Raw genomic sequence first — 21,570 nt, forward strand, 5'->3', positions numbered from 1 at the left:
GTTCCTATTTCCATTAATTGAGCCAACAAATCTTTATTGATCAGACCATCCAGCCCAGCACTCTGCTGGGTGCTGGAGACATAACCTTAAGCACTACAAGCAAAGTTCCTGCCCTCATGGGGCTTACATTCAAGTGACAGAGGTAGATGTTACTCAAACAATAACATAAAGTAAATTTAAAATGTGATAGGTGGAGCCCCTGGGTGGCTCAGTTAGTTAAGCATCTGCCTTCAGCTCGGATCATGAGCCCAGGGTCCTAGGATCGAGTCCCACATGGGGCTCCCCATTCAGCAGGGAGCCTGCTTCTCCCTCTCCCTCACCCTCTGCCTGCCGCTCCCCCTGCTTGTGCTTTCTCTGTCAAATAAATAAATAAAATCTTTAAAAAAATAAAAATAAATAAAATAAAATGTGATAGGTTTTAGGAATAAGTCATGAAAATATATAACAAGAAGAGCTAATCTGACCTGCTCTGGGGATCTGGGAAGGCTTCCCTAAAGAAGTGACATTTTCAGGGCACCTGGCTGGCTCAGTCAGTAGGGCGTGTGACTCTTGATCTTGGGGGTTGTCAGTTCGAGCCCCACATTGGGTGTAGAGATAACTTAAAAATAAACTCTTAAAAAAAAAAGAAGTGACATTTTCATATATCTGAAATTACAGTATACCGTATCCAAGGAAAAGAGGCACTGGGGAAGGGAGGGGCTGGGTCGGGGGCAGGAGAGCAGTGATCAGAATTTTAGGGTAAGGAACCAGAAAAGTGTGCAGTCTGGAGGAAGCAGGAATCTGGCTTCGTTGAGGAACTGAAAAAGGCCAGGGCTGCTGAGTACAGGAACTGAGGAAGGGAACAGCATGAGCTGCGGCAAGAAAGCCAGGCGGGGCTAGCCATGCGGGCAGGGTGGAGTCAGGCATGTTAAGAGCTCTGGTCTTTAATCCTGAGGGCAATGGGAAGTCACTGAAAAGGTTTTACAAGGTGTGTGTGTGTGTGTGTGTGTGTGTGTGTGTGTGTGTGTGTGAGAGAGAGAGAGAGAGAGAGAGAGAGAGAGAGAGAGAGAGAGGCAGGCAGACACAATCAAATCTGCATTTTGAAAATATGCTGCAGGGCGCCTGGGTGGCTCAGTCGTTAAGCATCTGCCTTCGGCTCAGGTCATGATCCCAGGGTCCTGGGATCGAGCCCCGCATCGGGCTCCCCGCTCAGCGGGAAGCCTGCTTCTCCCTCTCCCGCTCCCCCTGCTTGTGTTCCCTCTCTCGCTATATCTCTCTCTGTCAAATAAATAAATAAAATCTTAAAAAAATATATTATGCTGGCTTTTGGGTAGAAAATAGAGAAAGGATGCAGGAGTAGGAATAGAAGTAGGGAGAAGGAGAAGAAGGAGGAGAAGCAGCGGAAGCAGCAGAAGCAGCAGTAATAGTAGTAGTAGTAGGAGGAGGAGGAGGGGACCAGTCCAGAGGTGGCAGAAGTTCAAGTGAGGCATTACAGCACCTCAGATGGAGGCAGAGGTGGTGGAGATAGAGAAACACGGGGTTTACGATATTTATGCAGGAAACAATATGATTTAGGCATGGAGTATATACGGGGGGGTGAGGCAGTGGAGAGCAATTAAAGATGACTCCCAGATTTCCAGCTGTGCAGTGAGTTAGGGGAGCTGTTCCCTAAGACAGGGGACACTGGAGGAGGAGCAGGTTGGTGGTGAAGGCAACGGAGAGAATGGGAATTTAATTATTTTGCAGATATTTACTTGGTCAGCAAACATTTATTGAATGCTTGCTCTGTTCCAGCCTCCGTCTGTATATACAAAGATAGAAATGTTTCCTGCCCATAAGCTGCTCACCTTCTGGTTGGGGGAGACAGGCAGAAAAAAAAGATGATTATAACCCAAGTATCATGTAGGCCTCAGAAGCCTATGGACTCAAACAAAACCACATGAACACTAATCATCATCCTGAGTTCCTGTTGTTGGCCCTGAAAAGTCCCCTTTAAGTATTTTGGGGACACTTCCAGGGACTTTTCACAAGTGGCTGTCAGACAAAGCAATGGGTTAAGTCCCAGGGCACACCAACACTGCTCTGATCCCCTCTGTCGCTACAAAAGGCACCTTCTGTGGGAATCCTAAGAGCACCCTGGGACTAGAGTGAGGCAAGCAAGGAACATGGCCTTGAGAGGGAATGCCTCCTTAAATTTTGCTGGCCCTTAAATTTTGCTTGAGGTGCTGGAGAAGGCCTGGGTCCTGGAAAAGGAGCTTCTCCCAAGAGCTATGTCAAGTCATCTGGGCCCTGAAGCAGCACCGCTAGGGGCAGAAGTTTGAATTTTATTGTGGACACATGGAGTTACACAGCCAGACAGGGATGTAACAGGGGTGCAATTGGCTATCTAGATTTGGAGCTCAGAAGTTTGGGCTAGAGGTCTACATTCCAGAATCACAAACATGGAAAATGGAGAACAGGCCCAGGGACCAAGCTCTGCTGAACAACCAACATTCATTCATTCATTCATTTTGAACAACCAACATTTAAATGCCTTGCCCCCACTCCACCTGGCAACTTCCCAAAGATCCAGCTTCCTTAATTCATGTCCCTGGTTGGTCAGTCACTCTTCCCTGTGCATTCCTGCAGCTCTTTGTAGTCCTCTGCTATAGCACTTTTCAGTCTACATGGTTAACTCTTGGTTGTATATTTGTCTCCTTCACCAAGCCAAGAGCTCCTTGAGGGCATGGACTCTTATTCAATGTTCAATCTCATGCCCATTTTCATTTATTACACTGGCAAAGATTAAAATTATGAGAGGATGGCACCCAGAATTGATTGTGGAGAAGGGAGAAGAGACAGTTGTCTCCCCTGCTGTATGTCACAGTCTTCTTGTATCATTCCTAGAATTAACCTATAGATATATGGATACTAGTGCACAAAAACGTTCAGTGATGTTCATTGCATTATGATTTGCCATACTGAAAAGGTAAAATGACCCTTACACATTTCCAAATATGGCACCAGACCTACATTTCTATCAGAAGTGAACTGGTTAAGAGGTAGCTGATGGAATGCTAGGCAGCCATGAGAAAATGAAATAGATTTCCTGAGAAGGAAAAATGACCAGAATATTTCATTTAAAAACAAGTCCCAAACTGTTTGTATAGAATGCTGCAATTTGTGTTTAAAACAAAAAAGATAGTTTTGCATATACATGTATTAAAATGTCTGGAAAGCTACACAAGTAACCACTGGGTAATGCTTTGGAGAGGGGCAGTCTAGTGCATGGGCAAGGTTTGGGGGGAATTTCATTTTATGCCTATCTTATGGTTGGATTTTTCTTAAAACTAGAAAAAAATATATATATATACACACACACACATATATATACACATATGGTTTTATTTTTAAGTAACCTCTACGTCCAATGTGGGGCTTGAACTCACAACCCCAAGATCAAGAGTCACATGCCCTATTGAGTCAACCAGGAGCCCCAAAAGATATAGTAAAAAAAAAAAAAAAATCTCAGAAAATAATTTAAAACTCTGAATCTTGGTCTCCCTTTCTCATTCTCCACCCTCCATATATTTGGCACCAAGTAGGTGTCTAAGACTGAACAGATGAATTACACTCTTGGAAGAGAAACTCTCCTGTTCAAAGCTGGAGCCCTCCTCCCAGGACCTGGCTGCAAAGCAGCAGAGGTAGACAAGGCTTGTGGATCCCCCAGTGGTAGAGGTCACACAGGTCAGGCAGTGACAGGCAAACTTCCATCTTTCCCAATCCATCCATTAGGGACTCACACGAAAGTGAAAGTCTGCAATAGGGTACTCAAAAATGTGTGTAGTAATAATAACAATGGTCACCATCGCCTCTCAAGCACCTACTAATTGCCAGCCTGGTGCTGAGTGCTTTAATCCTCACAGCCTAGAGGTAGGTATTGTTTCGACTCCTGATTTTATCAAAGGGGAGGAAGGAGAGGCTGAGTAAGGGTAAGTAATGTGCTCAAGCAACCAGCAGGTAAGAAGAGCCCAACTCTCTCTGAACCACTATGCTCCCAGTTGTTCCTACAACCTTCACCATAGTAACTGGATTATGGGAGGAAACAGGGTAAAAGTTACTTACTTGTGTTTTGGAAACTCCCCCTTCAAAACAAAGTCTGTAGTCAGTGAAAATGAGACAGATTAGAGAGCAGGCCTTTCAGATCCACAAGCAACTCTTCACTGGGCACCAGATGGCATGATAGTAATTTTCCTTTTGCTTACAAGTTCTACTGTCAGGAGGTTTACACTGGTATTTGTTCACACCAGTTCTGCAACGTAGATGTCATTACCTCCACTTTATAGAGGAGGAAACTAAGGCTCAGACAGGTTGTGCTTTTGCTATTGACATACAGCAAGACAAGGCATTGCTGGGTTTGAATCTGTCTGCCTCACTCCAAAGTCAGTCCTTTCACAAGGCTATATACTGTTAATACCTTCAGGTGAACCTGGAGCACCATGTGATACCGTGGTCAACATAAAATGAGCTCCAGACCTCTGAGCTTTCAGGACAGGAATTACTTTTCTAACACCCAGGGAACTCCCAGGGCCAGGCCCACCTCCACCCCAATGGAAGGCTGCTGCATCACTTACTTGGTAAGTTCACCGCAGCGTCACAACCCGTTGCCTCAGTCAGAGATTACCTTTTGTGTGTCTCATCAGGAAGAAGAGCTCGAATCTCCCATCAACCCCACCCTTTTCAAGTAAGTAAAGGTTTGGCAGCCATCTGGAAGGACTGGTGATTCTAGTCTAGAAACCCACAGATACCACTACCCAGCTCCTTCTCAGACACTTCTTTATCAAAGTTTTATTAGCCTCAGCTCAAGGTACCTCCATCTGGGCATCTCATTACAGAGCAAGGACACTTCAGCCATTTGTAATACCACTCCTACCCAAACAGGATTTTCAAGGACAGCAGCTAAAATGAGTTGCAAGAGAGCTATAAATCCACCTTGCCCCCTCTTTCCCCTCCTCCATGCATTTGCTCTCTCAACCCACCTATTTCTTCACACTCTGCACCTGGATTACTCCCATTCCTTAAATGCATCTCTGACATTCTCATCTCAAATGCTCATTTATTCACACTTCCCTTTACCTGGAACTCATTCTCCCCTGGCCCAAATCTATCTCCTGCCTTGAATGCCAACTGCACTTAATAGTCACCTATCTTTTGGCACTGGTCACATTACATTCTTCATTATAATTACTCAAAAACATTTTTTCTCCTACTTATAAACTACCTATGTGACTTCAAAGTCAAGTACTAACAGTGGAGATTTATATATATATATATGTATATATTATATGTGCTAGTTTATGGAGATATTTGTGTTTATTCTCATTTCTGTGGGTAGTTTCTTTCCCCCACCCCCAAGAAGATAGCCAGGCCTTAAATGTTCCCTAGTTTGAAGGCTTCTAAGTTTCAGATTCAAAAATCAACAGTTTCTAGCCACACAGGAGACAATGTCCAGAAATGGTTTTGAAAAGCGTGGGCTTAGTAGGGAAACTGATCCCAAAGGAAAAGGAATGGGAGTGCTTTGAATGTGGAAAGCACAAATCTGTGGAAGGAAAGGTTAGAGAAAGCACCAGGTTTCTGAGAGTTTATGGGAGTAGAGACCTAGGCTCATTTGCATATAGCACCCCGGGATGAGGAGACTGCTGTGGGAGACTGTCCACTATATACCTTGGCCTTGAAAGCAGTGTTAAGGCTCTGTCTCTTTGAGCAAGTCTGGAATGATCCATTGTGAAGGGTTGGATAGAGGCAGGGGGATTAGCACTCATATCAGTAGAAGGAGCCACCCTAGTGATACAACCATCACGGATTAAGGACCTGGCCTCTTCCTCACTTTTTTGCGCAATAAACAAACTTAAGTCAGCAGAAAGCAGCGCTATGTGTGAAGAGCTAAAAGGCTTCATCTTTTAAGACGACTTCTCAGACCAACAATGGCTAAACTTTTAGAACCTACTATATTGGAAACCATGGGATAGGACTTCTGGGGTTCCCTTCTTCGGTCGGGCGCCCTTTTCCTCGCTAGATTGCCGGTCTCCAATCTAAACCTTCCCTCTTAGTTCAAGTCCTCCAATAGCCTTCAGTCTTCCCACTGACCCGTCCTTCCTCAATTTCTCCCTCCAAGCTTCCCTTCCCCATCTCCACCCCTCATCCCTGAGTCAGATCTCCCTTAGTCGTCCCTCCTTCACCCCTAGTTTCCCCGGTGCTCTGTCTCTTCCCCTTCCCTGTTCAGGCAGTCTCTCTCCTCTCTTCCTGCCCAGACCGCCCTCCCGTGACCCCCACTCTGGTTTCCGTTCATTTCCACACTTCAGTGACGCCCCTCCACCCCACTTCATTCTCACCCCGAACCCCACAGAGCACAGCCCCCCTCCGCGTCTTAGCCGTTGGTGGGGGCGTGGCCCCGCGAGTAACAGGTCTCCCGCCCCACACTCCGCGGGCTCGCGCGCAGACAAAGACATTCCACAGCCCCCGCCCCTCCGCGCACTAGGCCAGAGGGGGAGGAGACACGTGTCCCGCTAGCGCCGAGTCACGTGGAAAAGAAAACGAACGAAGCCCGCGGCCACTCGCGCACGCGCACAAGACTCTGGCCTGGCGGGCTCGGAGGGAAAAGGGGAGCGGGGAGGCGACTTCTTCGGGCTCCGCGGCGGTGCGCAGGCGCCGTGGCCCGACTGGAGACTTTGTTCTCCGCGGAGAGACCCAAGGGCGGTGCCGGTGGCTGGTTGCGCACGCGCGCCGCCTCATTTCCGGTGCTCTCTTTCGCTGGGTCGCTCGGGTCGGCTTCGGTCGCTGTCGCTCCCGCTCTCCCACCCCCGCCAACCGCCGCTCGGGCCTCTGCCGCTGCCGCGTCGCTTCCTCGATCCCTCGATCGCACATCCGCCCCAATGCAGCGCCGGGACGACCCCGCCGCGCGCATGAGCCGGTCCTCGGGCCGCAGCGGCTCCATGGACCCCTCCGGTGCCCACCCCTCAGTGCGTCAGGCGCCGTCTCGGCAGCCACCGCTGCCTCACAGGTCCCGGGGAGGCGGAGGGGGATCCCGGGGGGGCGCTCGGGCCTCGCCCGCCACGCAGCCACCACCGCTGCTGCCGCCCTCGGCCACGGGTCCCGACGCGACAGTGGGCGGTCCAGCACCGACCCCGCTGCTGCCCCCCTCAGCCACTGCCTCCGTCAAGATGGAGCCGGAGAACAAGTACCTGCCCGAACTCATGGCCGAGAAGGACTCGCTCGACCCGTCCTTCACTCACGCCATGCAGCTACTGACGGCAGGTAAGCGGGCCTCCCGGATCCCTCTGGGTCGACTGGCCAGCAGTGGCTTTGTTCCGCCCGCTTCCCGCCCCCTCGGGGCCAAGCAGTCGTGAAGTCCCTTTCTCTCGTTCTCATCCTGGGGAGCCTGGAGTCCACACTCCCATCCCGGCCCTCGGTGCGAGGGAGAATTTCTAAGCTGCAGTGAAGGCCCGAAGGGGACTTGGCGATCTCTTAGCGCAAAGATCTTGATGGATGCGCTGCGCTCCCCGCCCCTTTGCCGACCCTTCCCCCTCCCACTTCTTGCAGCTGCCCTGCGCTCCGAGTGTTCAGATTCTTCCAGAAATGAACCTTTATCTCCCCCTACCTCCCCCCGCAAAGGGAAAGCTTTCTTCATTGCGGATGGCGGTAGACGCCTCTACTGAGGGTGTAGGGGGTGAAGACAGCCCGAACCGGGGAGGGACCGTGGGAGGGAGGGCCGAGGTGAAATGGGGTGAGGCTGGAGTGCCCTGTCCAGCGCGCCGCGGTCGCTGGGGGCCGGGTCGGACTTAGCGGTAACAGGAGCTTAAGTTGCTCGGAGGCAGGAGCAACCTGTGGGAATCCGAGCTTGAGGTTTTCCGAATCAGATTTCCGATTTCGGCAGATAAAATGATAATTGCTATAGAGCCAGAAGGTTGGACCCCTTTATTTTATAAGGTGTTGTTCATCAGAAGGATAAAAATAACCCTAGAGACAGTGAAACGGGGGTAGGAGGAGGTAGAGGGTGGTTTGCAGGACATTCCCCAAGATGGACAAAAACTGAGAGAAGTTGCAAGATGCTTGTACCTGAAAGGCTTGGTCTTCTTTTATTTCTTTTTGCTTCAGTAGTGAAATAGATGAGGAAAAGTAGTCTTTGTTCTCTGTAGACTAACGCTCCTTTCCTGCTCTGCACTGGCCATTCACCTAGTCGCTCTGATTTCTCCCTAAAGCCGTCTGTTTTGCCCTCTCTTCTAGTTAAAACGTTGTTTTAATAAGTATTTCTTATGAGACCTGAATTTTATAAGCAAGTAAAAAGTTGCAGCCTTCAACACTAAATGAGTAGTTGGGCTCATTGGCAAGGTTGATACAATGGACAGATCGTTACGAAAATACCATTGCCCTCCCCTTTGTTCTCTATCTCCCTACATTGGTAAGGGGTCTTCACTTTGTAACGCAATAAACAAAGCTCGCTGTGGTCAAGAATAAGAACATTTGGATAAACTGCTTACATTTTTCAATTGGGTGCTTTGCTGTTCTGTAACACAGTCGGATTGTTTGAAACATTACTGTTCATTGTGTTCTTCTGGCAATCGTTTTGAAGACCAGGATGCCTTTTTTTATCTTTAGATTTTTCATATTGTCTTGCATATAGCAAACACCAGGTGTTTGAATCTGAAAGCAAGTACATGCAGACTTAGGAATGGCAGGCTAAATGCTAAAGGTTGACTGGTAGTCTAATTTTTATTTCCTCTAATCTTTAAGCAGTCCAGGTTAAGTGAGTAAGAATAACAAACTTTAGAACTTAAAGGTGTTGGCTTGGGTTTGAAATTCTGACCCTTAATTAGTTACCTACTCTTGGGAAGTTTTCTGAACCTCAGTAACCTTATCTGGAAAGTGGGATGGTGAATTGAGAGAATTAAATGTCATGTAAAAGTACTAGCAGCATTCCCTTTGGCCAAAATCAGATAATAACTTATCACCACAGTTTTCTTCTAATTGTAAATCCATGGTACTGAATAAGGTATGAAAACAAGGTATTTTTTGCCTTTCTGACCCCACCAAATGCCTAGTACAGTGTTTGTCTTTCAAGTAAAAGGTGGTTTCTGAGAATAATCATCAAAAACTGTTGATCCTTAAAACTTACTTACAGGGGCACCTGGCTGGCTCAGTCGGTAGAACATGTGACTCTTGATCTCGATGTTGTAAGTTGGAGCCCATGTTGGGTATAGAGATTACTGAAAAATCTTTTTTTAAAAAGTTATTTAAAATTTTCACTCTTACGGCTTAAATTCTGTTACAAGAGAGTGCTCTTTAATACTTTTTAACTTGGGCTTTTTTGGTGTTTGTTTTTTAATAAACTGAAATTTTAATTGGAGAATTGGGGGTGAGGTAATGCTAGCTCGTTGAGAAAACAGACTTGGGGAATATGGATGCTTCTTAGCGTGGTTAAGTTTTGATATATATTCGACCTGGCTCTTAATGTATTTTTTAATGATCTGGAAAAGGGATTGTAGTTAAGTCAACCCCCTGTGAGGAAGTGAGACTCTGAGAAGACAGAAGAGTAGTATTTAAACTCTGATAAAAGGGTGCCTGGGTGGCTTATTCGGTTAAGCGTCTGCCTTCAGCTCAGGTCATGATCCCAGTATTCTGGGGCTTGAGCCCAGAGTTGGGCTCCCTGCTCAGCAGGTAGTCGGCTTCTCCCTCTCCCTCTGCCCCGCCCCTCAGCTCGTGCTCTATCTCTAGCTCTGCTCTCTCTCTCAAATAAGTAAAATCTAAAAAAACAAAACTCTGATAAGGATACATGTAAGAAAAATATAGTTAACACTTACTGCGCCAGGCACTGGTCTGAGCACTTTATGTCAAATATTTAGTCTTTGTGACAATATTATGAGGAAGTTACTTTTTTTTTTTAAGATTTTATTTGACAGAGAGAGTGCGCGAGCGCACAAACGGGGAGCGGCAGGGAGAGGGAGAAGCAGGCTCCCCGCAGAGCAGGGAGCCTGACATGGGGCTCGATCCCAGGACTCTGGGATCATGACCTGAGCTGAAGGCAGGTGCTTAACCGACTGAGCCACCCAGGTGCCCCTATGAGAAGTTACTCTTATCCTCATTTTTACAAACAAGGAAATCAAGGCACCCAGAGATTAAATAATTTGCCTACAGTAACAAAATTAGTAAGCAGCATAACTAGGATTTGAAGTCAGTCTGAGTCTGGATCCATACACCTAACCTTCCCCACCCACCCCACCCCCTACTATATGTAATACCTGCAAAAAATTGTGAACAAATTGTACTTCAAAAATATTTTGTACTACTTGGACAAAATATTACAATTTATTTGAATGCATTGGAGTGCTAGCTAACAGGTCAGTAAAGATAAGGCCAGAAGAAGAAGAAGGAAACCCAAACAGCAGAGCCTAGCTCTTGGAACTGACTCTCCTCAGGCACCTCTGCTCATTTCCAAAGAGAATCCTCAAGACCCAGAACACTCTTCCTTCAGCAGCCACATACCCCTTCCTGTCCCTTTCCCAGCTTTATTTTTTTTAAAGATTTTATTTTTGAGTAATCTCTCCACCCAGCGTGGGGCTCAAACTTAGAAACCTTGAGATCAGGAGTCGTATGCTCTACTGACTGAGCCCCCCCAGATGTCCCCCAGCTTTACTTTATTTTGCACCTAATCAGCATCTGATGTACTATATATTGTAGTTAATGTGTGTATTTGTTAACCACTCCTCCTTCACAGCTAGAATGTCAGCTCTACCAGGGCAGGGATCTTTTGTCTGCTTTGTTCACTGCTGTATCTCCTGTTCCTTGAAGAGTGCCGCACAGAATGGACTCTTACTAAATATTTGATGAACAGATATTCATCTTCATTGCATGATGGAAAAACATCAACACAGTTCTGAGAGATTTACATTTTGAATATAGATTTCTGTGTTAGCCAAATTGATACTCAGCTATGATGACAATTAAATGCATTTGCAGACATGCAAGGACTCCGTGTACCCATGCTTGTTTTCTGAAACGAAAATAATTTATCTTGTGTTACATATTTATGTAATAAACATACAATGCCTGTACACATATCAGTGTTCTTTTTCTACTTTGTACAATTAGGAAAATATGTTTGTGTAAATGACTCAGGAGTAAGGAAACATTTTGAATAGATTAATCCCCACAGGTTCTTGAAAATATACTTAGAAATCTATCTTTCAAGAGCACTCATTGGACATTTTAAAGATAGTCTAGTGAAACTTCAAAATACTTAATTTATTTTGTGCACAATATGTTAGAGAAATACCTATTTCATCTATAGGGCTAGCAAAACCTGTTAAAATCAGAAAGTGGAATTAGTTGCAAAGAATTCTAGACCAAATATAAGTGTAAATAGTAGGATAAACAGGCAGAGGTTCTCACTATTTGCAACAATATTGTTGTTTACATAGGAAAATGGTCAGTGATGCAGCTGATTACAAGATAGAGATGTACAAATCAGTAGGTTTCTAATACATGAGAGGTAGACAATTAGAAAAGAATTGACAAAATCTCATTTTTAGAATAGTATCCAAAAAATTAAAAATTAAAAAAAAGAATAGTATCAATTGCCTTGGGATAAGGAATAAAAATCAGTTCAAAATGTCTGTGAATAATCATAAATAATAACATTAAATAATATTTAACCTTTGTGTAGAGCATGTAACATGTGCCATGAGGTATGCTACTTATTCAGTCTTCCTGGCCATTCTATGAGGAAGAATTTTTATCTCAGTATTACAGATGAGTAATATTGTGATCACATATTATCAACTTAAAACAAAATTTTTTTTTAGATTTTATTTATTTATTTGACAGAGACACAGCGAGAGAGGGAACACAAGCAGGGGGAGTGGGAGAGGGAGAAGCAGGCTTCCTGCCGAGCAGGGAGCCCGATGCGGGGCTTGATCCCTGGACCCTGGGATCATGACCTGAGCCGAAGGCAGACGCTTAACGACTGAGCCACCCAGGCGCCCCTCAAAATTTTACTAAAGGTGATAAAGGGAGATCTGAATGAAAAGAGAAATATGCCATGTCCTGGGGAAGTTGTGGGGTGGGGGTGTGGAAGTGGGGGGACTAGCATTGTAAAGATGATAGGACTTTTAACATGTTGATTTTTTGCATTTCCCAAACTAATTCCAACTGGATTTATTTTTATTTTATTTAAGAGATTTATTTATTTATGTTAGAGCACAAGTGGGAGGGGCAGAAGGAGAGAGAGAGAGAATCTCAAGCAGACTCCACGCTGAGCTCGGAGCTGGTCTCGGGGATTGATCACATGACCCCGATGTGACCTGAGCCGAAACCAAGAGCCAAACATTCAACCTGCTGCGCCACCCAGGCACCCCAACTGGATTTATTTTTTCAACCTGACATGTTGAATATAAAGTAGCTGGAAGAAGAAATGACAATAAATGAGAACAAAAATTTGGAGACAGGAAAATAATGAAAATCTACAGTATTGACAGAAAATCAGTCAAACAAAACTTAGGGTTTGAGAGCCTGAGAATTAGAAGGAACTCTTAAACATTACTGGTGGAAGTGTGTATTGATACAACCACTCTGGATAACAGTTTAATATTTCATCTGAAAGTTAACTTTCAAATTCCTTAAAATTCAGCAACACCATTCCTAGGAATATGCCCAAAGAAACTTTTGTACGCGCATGTCTCATTCATAAAATGGTGCACGTTGTTCACAAAATGGTGCAACTTGTTTCACTATTGACTGGAGACTGTGAGCTTTTCAAAATGAAATATTTATATAGCTGTGAAAATGAAAACTTACAGCTACATGCAACAACATAGAGAAATCTTGGAAATCTAATGTTAGAAAAGCAAGTCCCATAAGGCTAGATACATACGGTACAATACTATTTTTATAGAACATAATACTAGTGAGATTAAGCAAAATATTGTTAACATACATTTTTTTCTGATAAAGCAGCTTTTTACAAAACTAAACATATGTTTACCATACGACTCAGCAATTGCACTCTTAGGCATTTATCCCAGAAAAATTAAAACTTAGTTTCACACAAACCTGTGCATGAATGTTCACAGCAGCTTTATTCATAATAGCCCAAAACTGAATACAAACCATATGCCTCCAATAGGTGAATAAACTGGTACATTCATACCATGGAATACTACTTAGCAATAAAAAGAAATGATAAATGCAACAACTTGGATGAATCTCAAGAGAATTATGCTGAGTAAAAAGAGCCAGTCTCTAAAGGAAACATATTGTATGATTCCATTAATTTAAGATTCTTGAAAATACAAAATAATAAAGATGGAGAACAGATAAGTGGTTGCCAGTGTGAAGAACAGCTGGAGGGAGGGGCCTCTGGTCGCAAAAAGGTAGCATGAGGAATCCTGGTGATAGAATTGTTCTGCACCTTGCCTGTGGTCGTGCGCACATGACTGATTAAACTGCATAGAACTAAACACATATAAGTGGGTGTAAAACTGAAAAAATCTAAATAAAGCCAGTAGATTGTATTAATGTTAATTTTCTGGTTATGATACTATAATATATATGTGCAAAGTATTATGGAGAAAACTGGGTGAAGGGTATATGAGATTTTTTATTTCTTACAACTGCATATAAATCTACAATTATCTCAGAAAAAGGGAGTGGGGGTGCCTGGGTGGCTTGGTTAAGCATCTGCCCTTGGATCAGGTCATGATCTCCGTCCTGGGATTGAGCCCCCACTGCAGATTCCCTGCTCAGTGGGGAGTCTGCTTATTCCTCTCCCTCTGCCCCTCTGCCCCACTTGTATGTACTCTTTCTCTAAAATAAATAAGATCCTTAAAAAAGCAAAGAAAAGCTCTAAACTCTAAATTATATCGTAAGAAAGAGATTCAGGAGACCCTGGTCAATATGTCATAAGAGGGTTTGCCACTATCTGGAATGTGAGAATTGAGCCCTTCAGAGGGCTCTTTACTCAGACTTTGGGGGATTTTTCTGAACCAATGCCTATCCTCTGTCAACATTGTCTTTGAAATACTGTGTTGGTATCTTTTCCTAGGGCACTAATCTACGGCTTTCATCAGATTCTCAAAGGGGCCCATGACCCCAAAAAAGATTAAGGACCGATTGGTCTGTGCTCTTGCTTAAAACAGTTAAATAATTTGATAAAAAGAATGGAGTTTTTTTATACGCAGATAGTAAACTTACTGGACTTGTGATTCCACAAGGTGGGGACCAACAGAAAAGATACAGGGCAGAGAATTACAAATTTGGGGATGATAAAGTCATATGAAGGTATAGGGCAGAGAATTATAAACTTGGGAATGATAAAAGTAATGAATCATTGAGGGTGTTAATGGTATGTTTCTTTCATTCAGTAAACATTTATAGTTGCCTATTGTGTATGAGACATTATGCTAAAGATGGCAGGTACTCAGTTTAGTGATGGAAGGGGTCCAGAAATCATTAACAGGGGAAGGAGTAAGGTGGTTAAAAGTAGGAACCAAGTGCATTGAGAGTCAAGAGGAGGGCATGACCCTTGACCTTTTGGAGCAGAGATCCTTTGAATCTTGCCCTCCTAAAAACACTGTCTCCGGGTGTCTTAGAAAATCCTGACCATTGTCTTGCTGCTTATGCAGCCCTTATCAAATGTTCAGTTAATGAAATGTACATGGTAGCCTGTTTTTAGTTAAGCCAATCCAGTTGATAAAGTTTGTATATAATTTTCCCTAGTATTAACATTTTTGTGTTTATTAAATCTTTTTTTTTCTTTTTTTTTTTTAATTATCCTTTTTAAAAGTAAGAAGGGAAGACTGAGAGGTTTAATGACTTGCTCAAGGTCACATACCAAGCATGTAGCAGAACTGGGAATCAAACCCAGTTCTGTCCAGCTTCAAAACTCATGCTCTTTCCTCTGAGATATGCATTTAAGAAACATTCCTTAGCAGCTCTTTCTACCCACGGGTCCTGTCCCCATGCTTTAACAAAACCACCTTTTGCACCAAAAAAAGAAACCTCATCCTTTAGAGCTTACAATCTGATTGTGGTAAGACCTACCAAAAAAGGAACGGTCAAATCATAGTGAAAGATAGAGTAAAAGAAATGCCACAATATTACATGAATTTGCTCTGACTGATGGAAAGAGTAACCTGGGTTTAAGTACCTGCTGTGTCACTAACAAGTTTTGTGATAAGTTATATACTTTTCTGAGCCCAGGTTTTTGCACTTGTTAAATAAGGATAGTCCTGGTTATAAAGACAAAATGAAACAAATACAAAATTCCTGACACACAGAGACACGGGATGAAATACAATTTTTGTAAGCGCCTTGCTAGAAAACAAATGGGTCACCTCTCTGTGTTGTTTACACTTTAGCTTTCCTTTCTTTGGCTCTTGGGACATCTAAGGTCTCTAGAGGCCCAAGCAAAGATCTATTAAAGGAATTAGTCTCAAAAAAGTTGTCTAGAAAGTACTGTTGCCTGAGGGTTAAACCATTTTTAGGAAGCTTCTCCTTGATTTTTTTTTTCTTCCCAATACAACCTACTCCAGGCTCTCCAAGAAAAGTAAGGCCAAGGAGAGAAATAGAGAATTGGAAAAGAAAAGAAAAACAAGATCAGGCTACTGAACATCTGAAGCACCCGCAGAGTCCTTCCATGGACTTTAACCACATGACAGTGTCGGAGGGTATAAACTGTACCCCAAATTTTACAAAATCAATTCTTCCTTGCTTAAGTAAAGTCTCCCCTCCCCCACTTTAGAAACTCTTCATCGAGAGGCAGTAATAAAAGCATGAGGTTTTAAGTTAAGAGAAAGCCTGGGGTTTGATCCTTATTCTGGTACTTTATAACAGCTTTGTGATATAGAAACTTTTTTCTGAGTTTGTTTCCTCATTTGTAAAATGGGGATGGTCCAGCTACTTCGCTGAGTTATTTTGTAGGATAAATGAGGTAATATTTGTACGGTGTTTGATACATAGTAGACACTGAGTGAATATTCAGTCCTTTCCCTTTCAAACACAGAAGATGAGCCCTCTTGAAGACTTCAAGTTGCCTCTTTGTGTTTTGCTTTCTAGGCTAAACTCCCCTGATTCTTTTATCTTTTTAAAGCTCAGTTTTATTTAAATCATCCTTCTGGAACTTCTCTAAAAATGCTTTAATATTCTTTTAAAAATTGTGAGATAAACTGGACAAAGGGATTCTAATTAAGATATGATTAGTGCAAAATATAACAGAAAGATCCATGTTATAGAAAGGCCTTAAATGTACAGGGTGCATTACACTGCATAAAACACCTTTCTCCTGGCTTCGGTTTTTGCAGCTCTCCTTCTGTAGGAGGACAACAGATTAACAGGCTTTGAGTCTTACCTTCTTGCGCTGGCCAAGTAAAGTTTCTGGAAAGTGCTATAAAATATAGCTGAAGGGCCTAACTAGATGGTAGCAATTAGGACACACAGAGAGACATTTAAAATGAAGCATGTAATTTGTTCCACATTTTTAGAAGCTGTTTGGTGATGTTTTCAGATCACAAATGTGGCATCTTTGTTCCTAGGATTTGTGAGGATTGAGTACCCATTTTTTCAGCCTGGAAACTCGAGATGTTTTCATGGGCACCTGGGTGGCTCAGTCGTTAAGTGTCTGCCTTCAGCTCAGGTCATGATCCCAGGGTCCTGGGATTGAGCCCCACATCGGGCTCCCTGCTCGGCGGGAGGCCTGCTTCTCCCTCTGCCACTCCCCCTGCTTGTGTTCCCTCTCTTGCTGTTTCTCTCTCTCTCTCTGTCAAATAAATAAATAAAATCTTTAAAAAAAGAAGAAGAGATGTATTCAGAGATGGGAGGCTCAAAACTAGTGACTAGAAAAAGCTAATATAAGCAGTTAAGTGGGAGGGCAGAATAGAGGTCAGGATATACCACCAGTAAAACAAGCAAACAAATAGGGTGTTGAATGAAGCATTTAGTCTGTTAATTTTAAGGTCAAATTTGTTCTCTCTTTCAAGCAATGAAACATAGGAGTGTAAGAGCACTGTCATCTACAGTTCTTCTCATAGGAGTAAAGGTTTAGTTAATATTTACAATATGGGGGGGCGCCTGGGTGGCTTGGTCAGTTGGAAGTCTGCCTTCGGCTTGGGTCATGGTCTTGGGGTCCTGGGATCGGGCCCCACGGCAGGCTCCCCCAGAGGGGTCTGCTTGTCCTTCTCTCCCTGCCCCCACTCCTGTTCTCTCTCTGCCTCTCTCTCTCTCTCAAATAAATAAAAAATATTTAAAAAAAAAAGAATATTTACAATATGGGGTGGGATACTGGGTGGCTCAGTCGTTAGCTGTCTGCCTTTGGCTCAGGTCATGATCCTGGGGTCCTGGGATCGAGCCCCGCTCCCTACTCAGCAGGGAGTCTGCTTCTCCCTCCCTCTGCTGCTCTCTGTCTCTCTGTCAACAGTTCTAATTGTCAGAAAGCAAGGGAGTATGTGCTTTTGGGCATAAACAGGTCAGTTAGCTCACCATATTCTATAACATCTGAAATTAGGCTTTTTAATAAGCAGAAGCCTTCAGTTTGAAATTCTGAACTCTTATGAAGTCTGTCAGAATCAGAGTGACCTTCCTTCATCTGTATACTTCACAGCTGGACTTAATCTAACCAGTTATTTTTAAAAACTGTTAAAGGCATGGGTTTGCACAATGTGTTTGAAGTAGTATATCTTTTTTTTTTAAATATTTTATTTTTAAGTAATCTCCACACCGAACGTGGGGCTTGACCTCACATCCCCGAAATCAAGAGTCTCATGCTCCACTGAGCCAGCCAGGTGCCCCTGGAGTAATACATCTTTATACCTTAAACCAGTGGCTTTCAAAGTGTGGTTCCTAGATCAGCAATATCAGCATCGCCTGGTAACTTGCTAGAAATGCAGATTCCTAACACAAATCCCAGACTGGGGTTGGGGCCCAGCAATCTAGTTGAACAAGCCCTTCAGGTGATTCTGATGCATACTGAAGTTTGAGAACCCTTACCTTAAAATTATAGAAGATAGAGGGGTGCCTGGTTGGCTCAGTCGGTTGGGCGTCCAACTCTTGCTTACAGTTCAGGTCATGATCTCGTGGTTGTGAGATCGAGCCCTGCCTTGTGTTCCCTGATTAGCCGGGAGTCTGCTTGAGATTCTTTCCTTTTCCCTCTGCACCCTTCCTTCCCATGCTAGGGCACACACTCTCTCTCTCTCTCTCAAATAAAATCTATTAAAAAATTATAGAAGAAAAAATTGTAGAAGATAGAAACATAGTATGGGGATAATATATAAGAACATTCTGCATTCATTAGAATGTTCCACTGACTTAAGGGAGTATACATTTCTTTTTTTGACTGTTTTCAGTGGACCATGTAACATTTTAGTTGCTGTTCATTGCCTGCACACACTCTGCCCCATCTCTGTTAGTACTCCTGTCGTAGCACTTGGAAGTGTACTTCATTGCCATCTTCGTAGACTGGGAGTGTCAGTGTATAAACATAGTGAAGATGGGGATTATATCGGACTTGTTCTGCCATATCTCCTGTACTTTATAGGATGGATGCCTGACCTTAGTAAGTCTCGCCTAGTGGTTAATGATCATACCTGTATCTCTCCCTTCATCTGCCTCTCCATAGAAAGCACTCAAATGCTTCCAATGAAGGAAATCTTTTTGGATACTAAGGTTATATCTGATGAAACTATCTTAACCTGTGAATTGAAAGTACCTCAGTGCATGTTTTCCTTTAGGACATTGACTGAATTTGGGCTAGATAATGTTGATGCTTAAGCACTTCCTAGGAAATGGGCTGTAATTAGTATGTGTACATGTTATTTTATTCAGTCTTTATAGCAACCTCATGAGGTAGATGTTGCTTCCATTTTACAGATGAGGAAACCAAAAATTAGAGCAATTAAATAACTTTTCAAAACTCTTAAGGACTGTCATCCAAAGCACTACGTCACAATGGAATTTTAGTAGGACTGTTCATTGTATATTTATTTATTTATTTAGGATTTTATTTATTTATTTGACAGAGACACAGCGAAAGAGAGAACACAAGCGGGGGCAGTGAGAGGGAGTAGCAGGCCTCCTGCCGAGCAGGGAGCCCGATGTGGGGCTCAATCCCAGGACCCTGGGATCATGACCTGAGCCAAAGGCAGATGCTTAACAACTGAGCCACCCAGGCACCCCTGTTCATTGTATATTTAAATTACTGACCTTTGTTTCTTCATAAAGATACGACTTTGTGCTTTTTTTTTTGTTTGATGTAGACTTTATTTTTAGTTCATTTATCCCCTTTTCCCCATCTCTCTGCATTGGTTTTGTTAAATTCACTTATTCTTGAGAAACATTTGAATGGCTCTGGTGTAGAGGCTTCAGGTGGGGATGGAAGAGCAAACTGCTTTCATGAGAAGCAGCCTTTGGGTTTCCTAGTCAACTCCGTACGTCTGAACTCTTTGGTCTTCTACTATGTTATTGCTTTATGCAGACTTGGAACTTTGCGTCTAGATACCAGAACAAACTAAACTGTGTTTGTCTTATCCAGAAATTGAGAAGATTCAGAAAGGAGATTCAAAAAAAGACGATGAGGAGAATTACTTGGATTTATTTTCTCATAAGAACATGAAGCTGAAGGAGCGGGTACTGATACCTGTCAAGCAGTATCCCAAGGTAAGGCATAAAGTGCCTCACTCACTTCGTCGTTTTTGTAGGTGTGAGAGCCATGGGCTGAAATAAAGACTTCTGGAAGTTGTGATGCATCAGGACCTTGAGCCTGTGAAGCTTCTCTACCGTACTTGCAGTACTTGTTTCTGGCAGTTGAAACATCTAAGTCTGTAACAGCATACCTATAGCTAGGAAGGAAATATAACCAACTTTTTATTACCAAAAAGTTTCTTTCTCAAGTGTTTGTTCAGGCTCCAAGTTCAAAGAAAAAAGTTGAAGAGTTGCCCTCTGTTGAAAGATTGACGTGGGGGGAGAAAGATTGCCGCACAATCTAAATACAGGAAATGTAACACAAATCCTTGACTAGATGAAGTTAATTTTATTTCTTACTCAGTGTTTTACTTTTAAATAAATGCTTTCTTGTTTTTCTCCTCCTCCTCCTCTTTTCTGTTTTTTAAAGCAAAGAAATTAGTTCTATTTAGTTGACGAAACAAGTACTACAAAAGAATGCCATATGTCTATTCTGTTCTGAGGTCACTGCCTTAAAAATACTTATGTGTGTTGAAGTACTAAGGGTTGCAGTGTGATAGTCTGGAAAGAGCACCTGATTACATCAGGAAACCCAAGTTCAAGTCTAGGAGCTGCTGCTTTCTAGTGTAATGTTAGACTATTCACTTTTTTCAGTCTATCCTCAGCATATCCTACAGTAAAATGGGAATGGTAATACGGCCCCTATTTTACAGGGTTGTTGAAGATCAAATGAGATAATACATATGGAAATGTTTTATAGGAACACGTGTATTGAGAAATCTATTTTTATTTTCTGTCAGTTCAATTTTGTGGGGAAGATCCTCGGGCCACAAGGGAATACAATCAAAAGACTGCAAGAAGAGACAGGTGCAAAGATCTCTGTGCTGGGCAAGGGCTCAATGAGAGACAAAGCCAAGGTAAGCTCCTGTCAGTGAGGCAAGAAGACAATGCCTTCAAGAAGCCAGCACTTGTACAGAATGTGAATCCCTTAAATTTGTGTTGGCTGTAAGAGATTATAGACCAGGTTAACTTACTTGTTCGGCAACCCTGGAAGAGCCTAGGTGTGCCCTGGTGATTGTTTCTTTTGTGACTTTTGACCGCATAGTAATGGAAGCAGCAGTAGCAAACTTTCGCATTTGTAAACTCGTCTGTGAAAACTTGGAAGGGGAGCTGGATATACTAAAACTGGTCCAGACGAAAGACACTAAAATGTGAACAGCATATTCCCTCTCCAGTAACACATAAAAGTGAGAGCAATAATGTTTTGAGTGCAGGTGAGTCTGAGAATTAGTTGTCTGGGTTTTTTAATAGCCTGCTGGAATGTAAAGAACACTAAAAGAAAGTATTTTTTTTTTAAGATTTTATTTAGTTATTTGACAGAGACACAGCCAGAGAGAGAGAGAACACAAGCAGGGGGAGTGGGAGAGGGAGAAGCAGGCTTCCCGCTGAGCAGGGAGCCCGATGCGGGGCTTGATCCCAGGACCCCGGGATCATGACCTGAGCCGAAGGCAGACGCTTAATGACTGAGTCACCCAGACACCCCTAAAAGAAAGTATTTCAAAAGGAACCATGAGTAATCCTGACAACAGAACCTAATGCTGATTTTTTTTTCATGTCATAGCCGCATGGGCTTTGTATTCTTTATAAGTTTCAAAAAAATTCCTATCAAAACAGAATAGTCTTAGCCTTCTAGAGTCAGCTTTTTAGATGAGACATACCAGGTACAGCCTAAAAATTTGTCATTCAGGGCTCTTTTTTGCAACCTAAGTTGACAAACATTGTTTTCTCAGAGCCTCTTCTTTTGTCCACTCACATTTCTCATTAGATGAATACACTTAGGGCTGAAGTATGTTATTCTACCTAATGAGATTTACTTGAGATTTTCTTCAC

At 43.1% G+C, this 21,570-nt stretch overlaps 1 protein-coding gene across 3 annotated transcripts in view; it reads left to right on the top strand.

The window, feature by feature from the left end:
- The first annotated feature begins 6,600 nt into the window (after positions 1-6,600).
- KHDRBS1 (KH RNA binding domain containing, signal transduction associated 1) overlaps positions 6,601-21,570 on the top strand; it is a 39,199-nt gene continuing 24,229 nt past the window's right edge. For all 3 annotated transcript variants that reach the window (XR_003522669.2, XR_003522668.2, XM_027608811.2), the window contains exons 1-3: positions 6,601-7,272; positions 19,532-19,656; positions 20,481-20,597. Coding sequence is in view for 1 of the 3 variants with exons in the window: in XM_027608811.2 (XP_027464612.1) it covers positions 6,891-7,272; positions 19,532-19,656; positions 20,481-20,597 (624 nt within the window). In the remaining 2 variants the exon portion in view is untranslated. The remainder of the gene's footprint in view (positions 7,273-19,531; positions 19,657-20,480; positions 20,598-21,570) is intronic.

This window comes from Zalophus californianus, chromosome 4 (assembly GCF_009762305.2).
Source record: "Zalophus californianus isolate mZalCal1 chromosome 4, mZalCal1.pri.v2, whole genome shotgun sequence".
Taxonomy (NCBI): Eukaryota; Metazoa; Chordata; class Mammalia; order Carnivora; family Otariidae; genus Zalophus; species Zalophus californianus.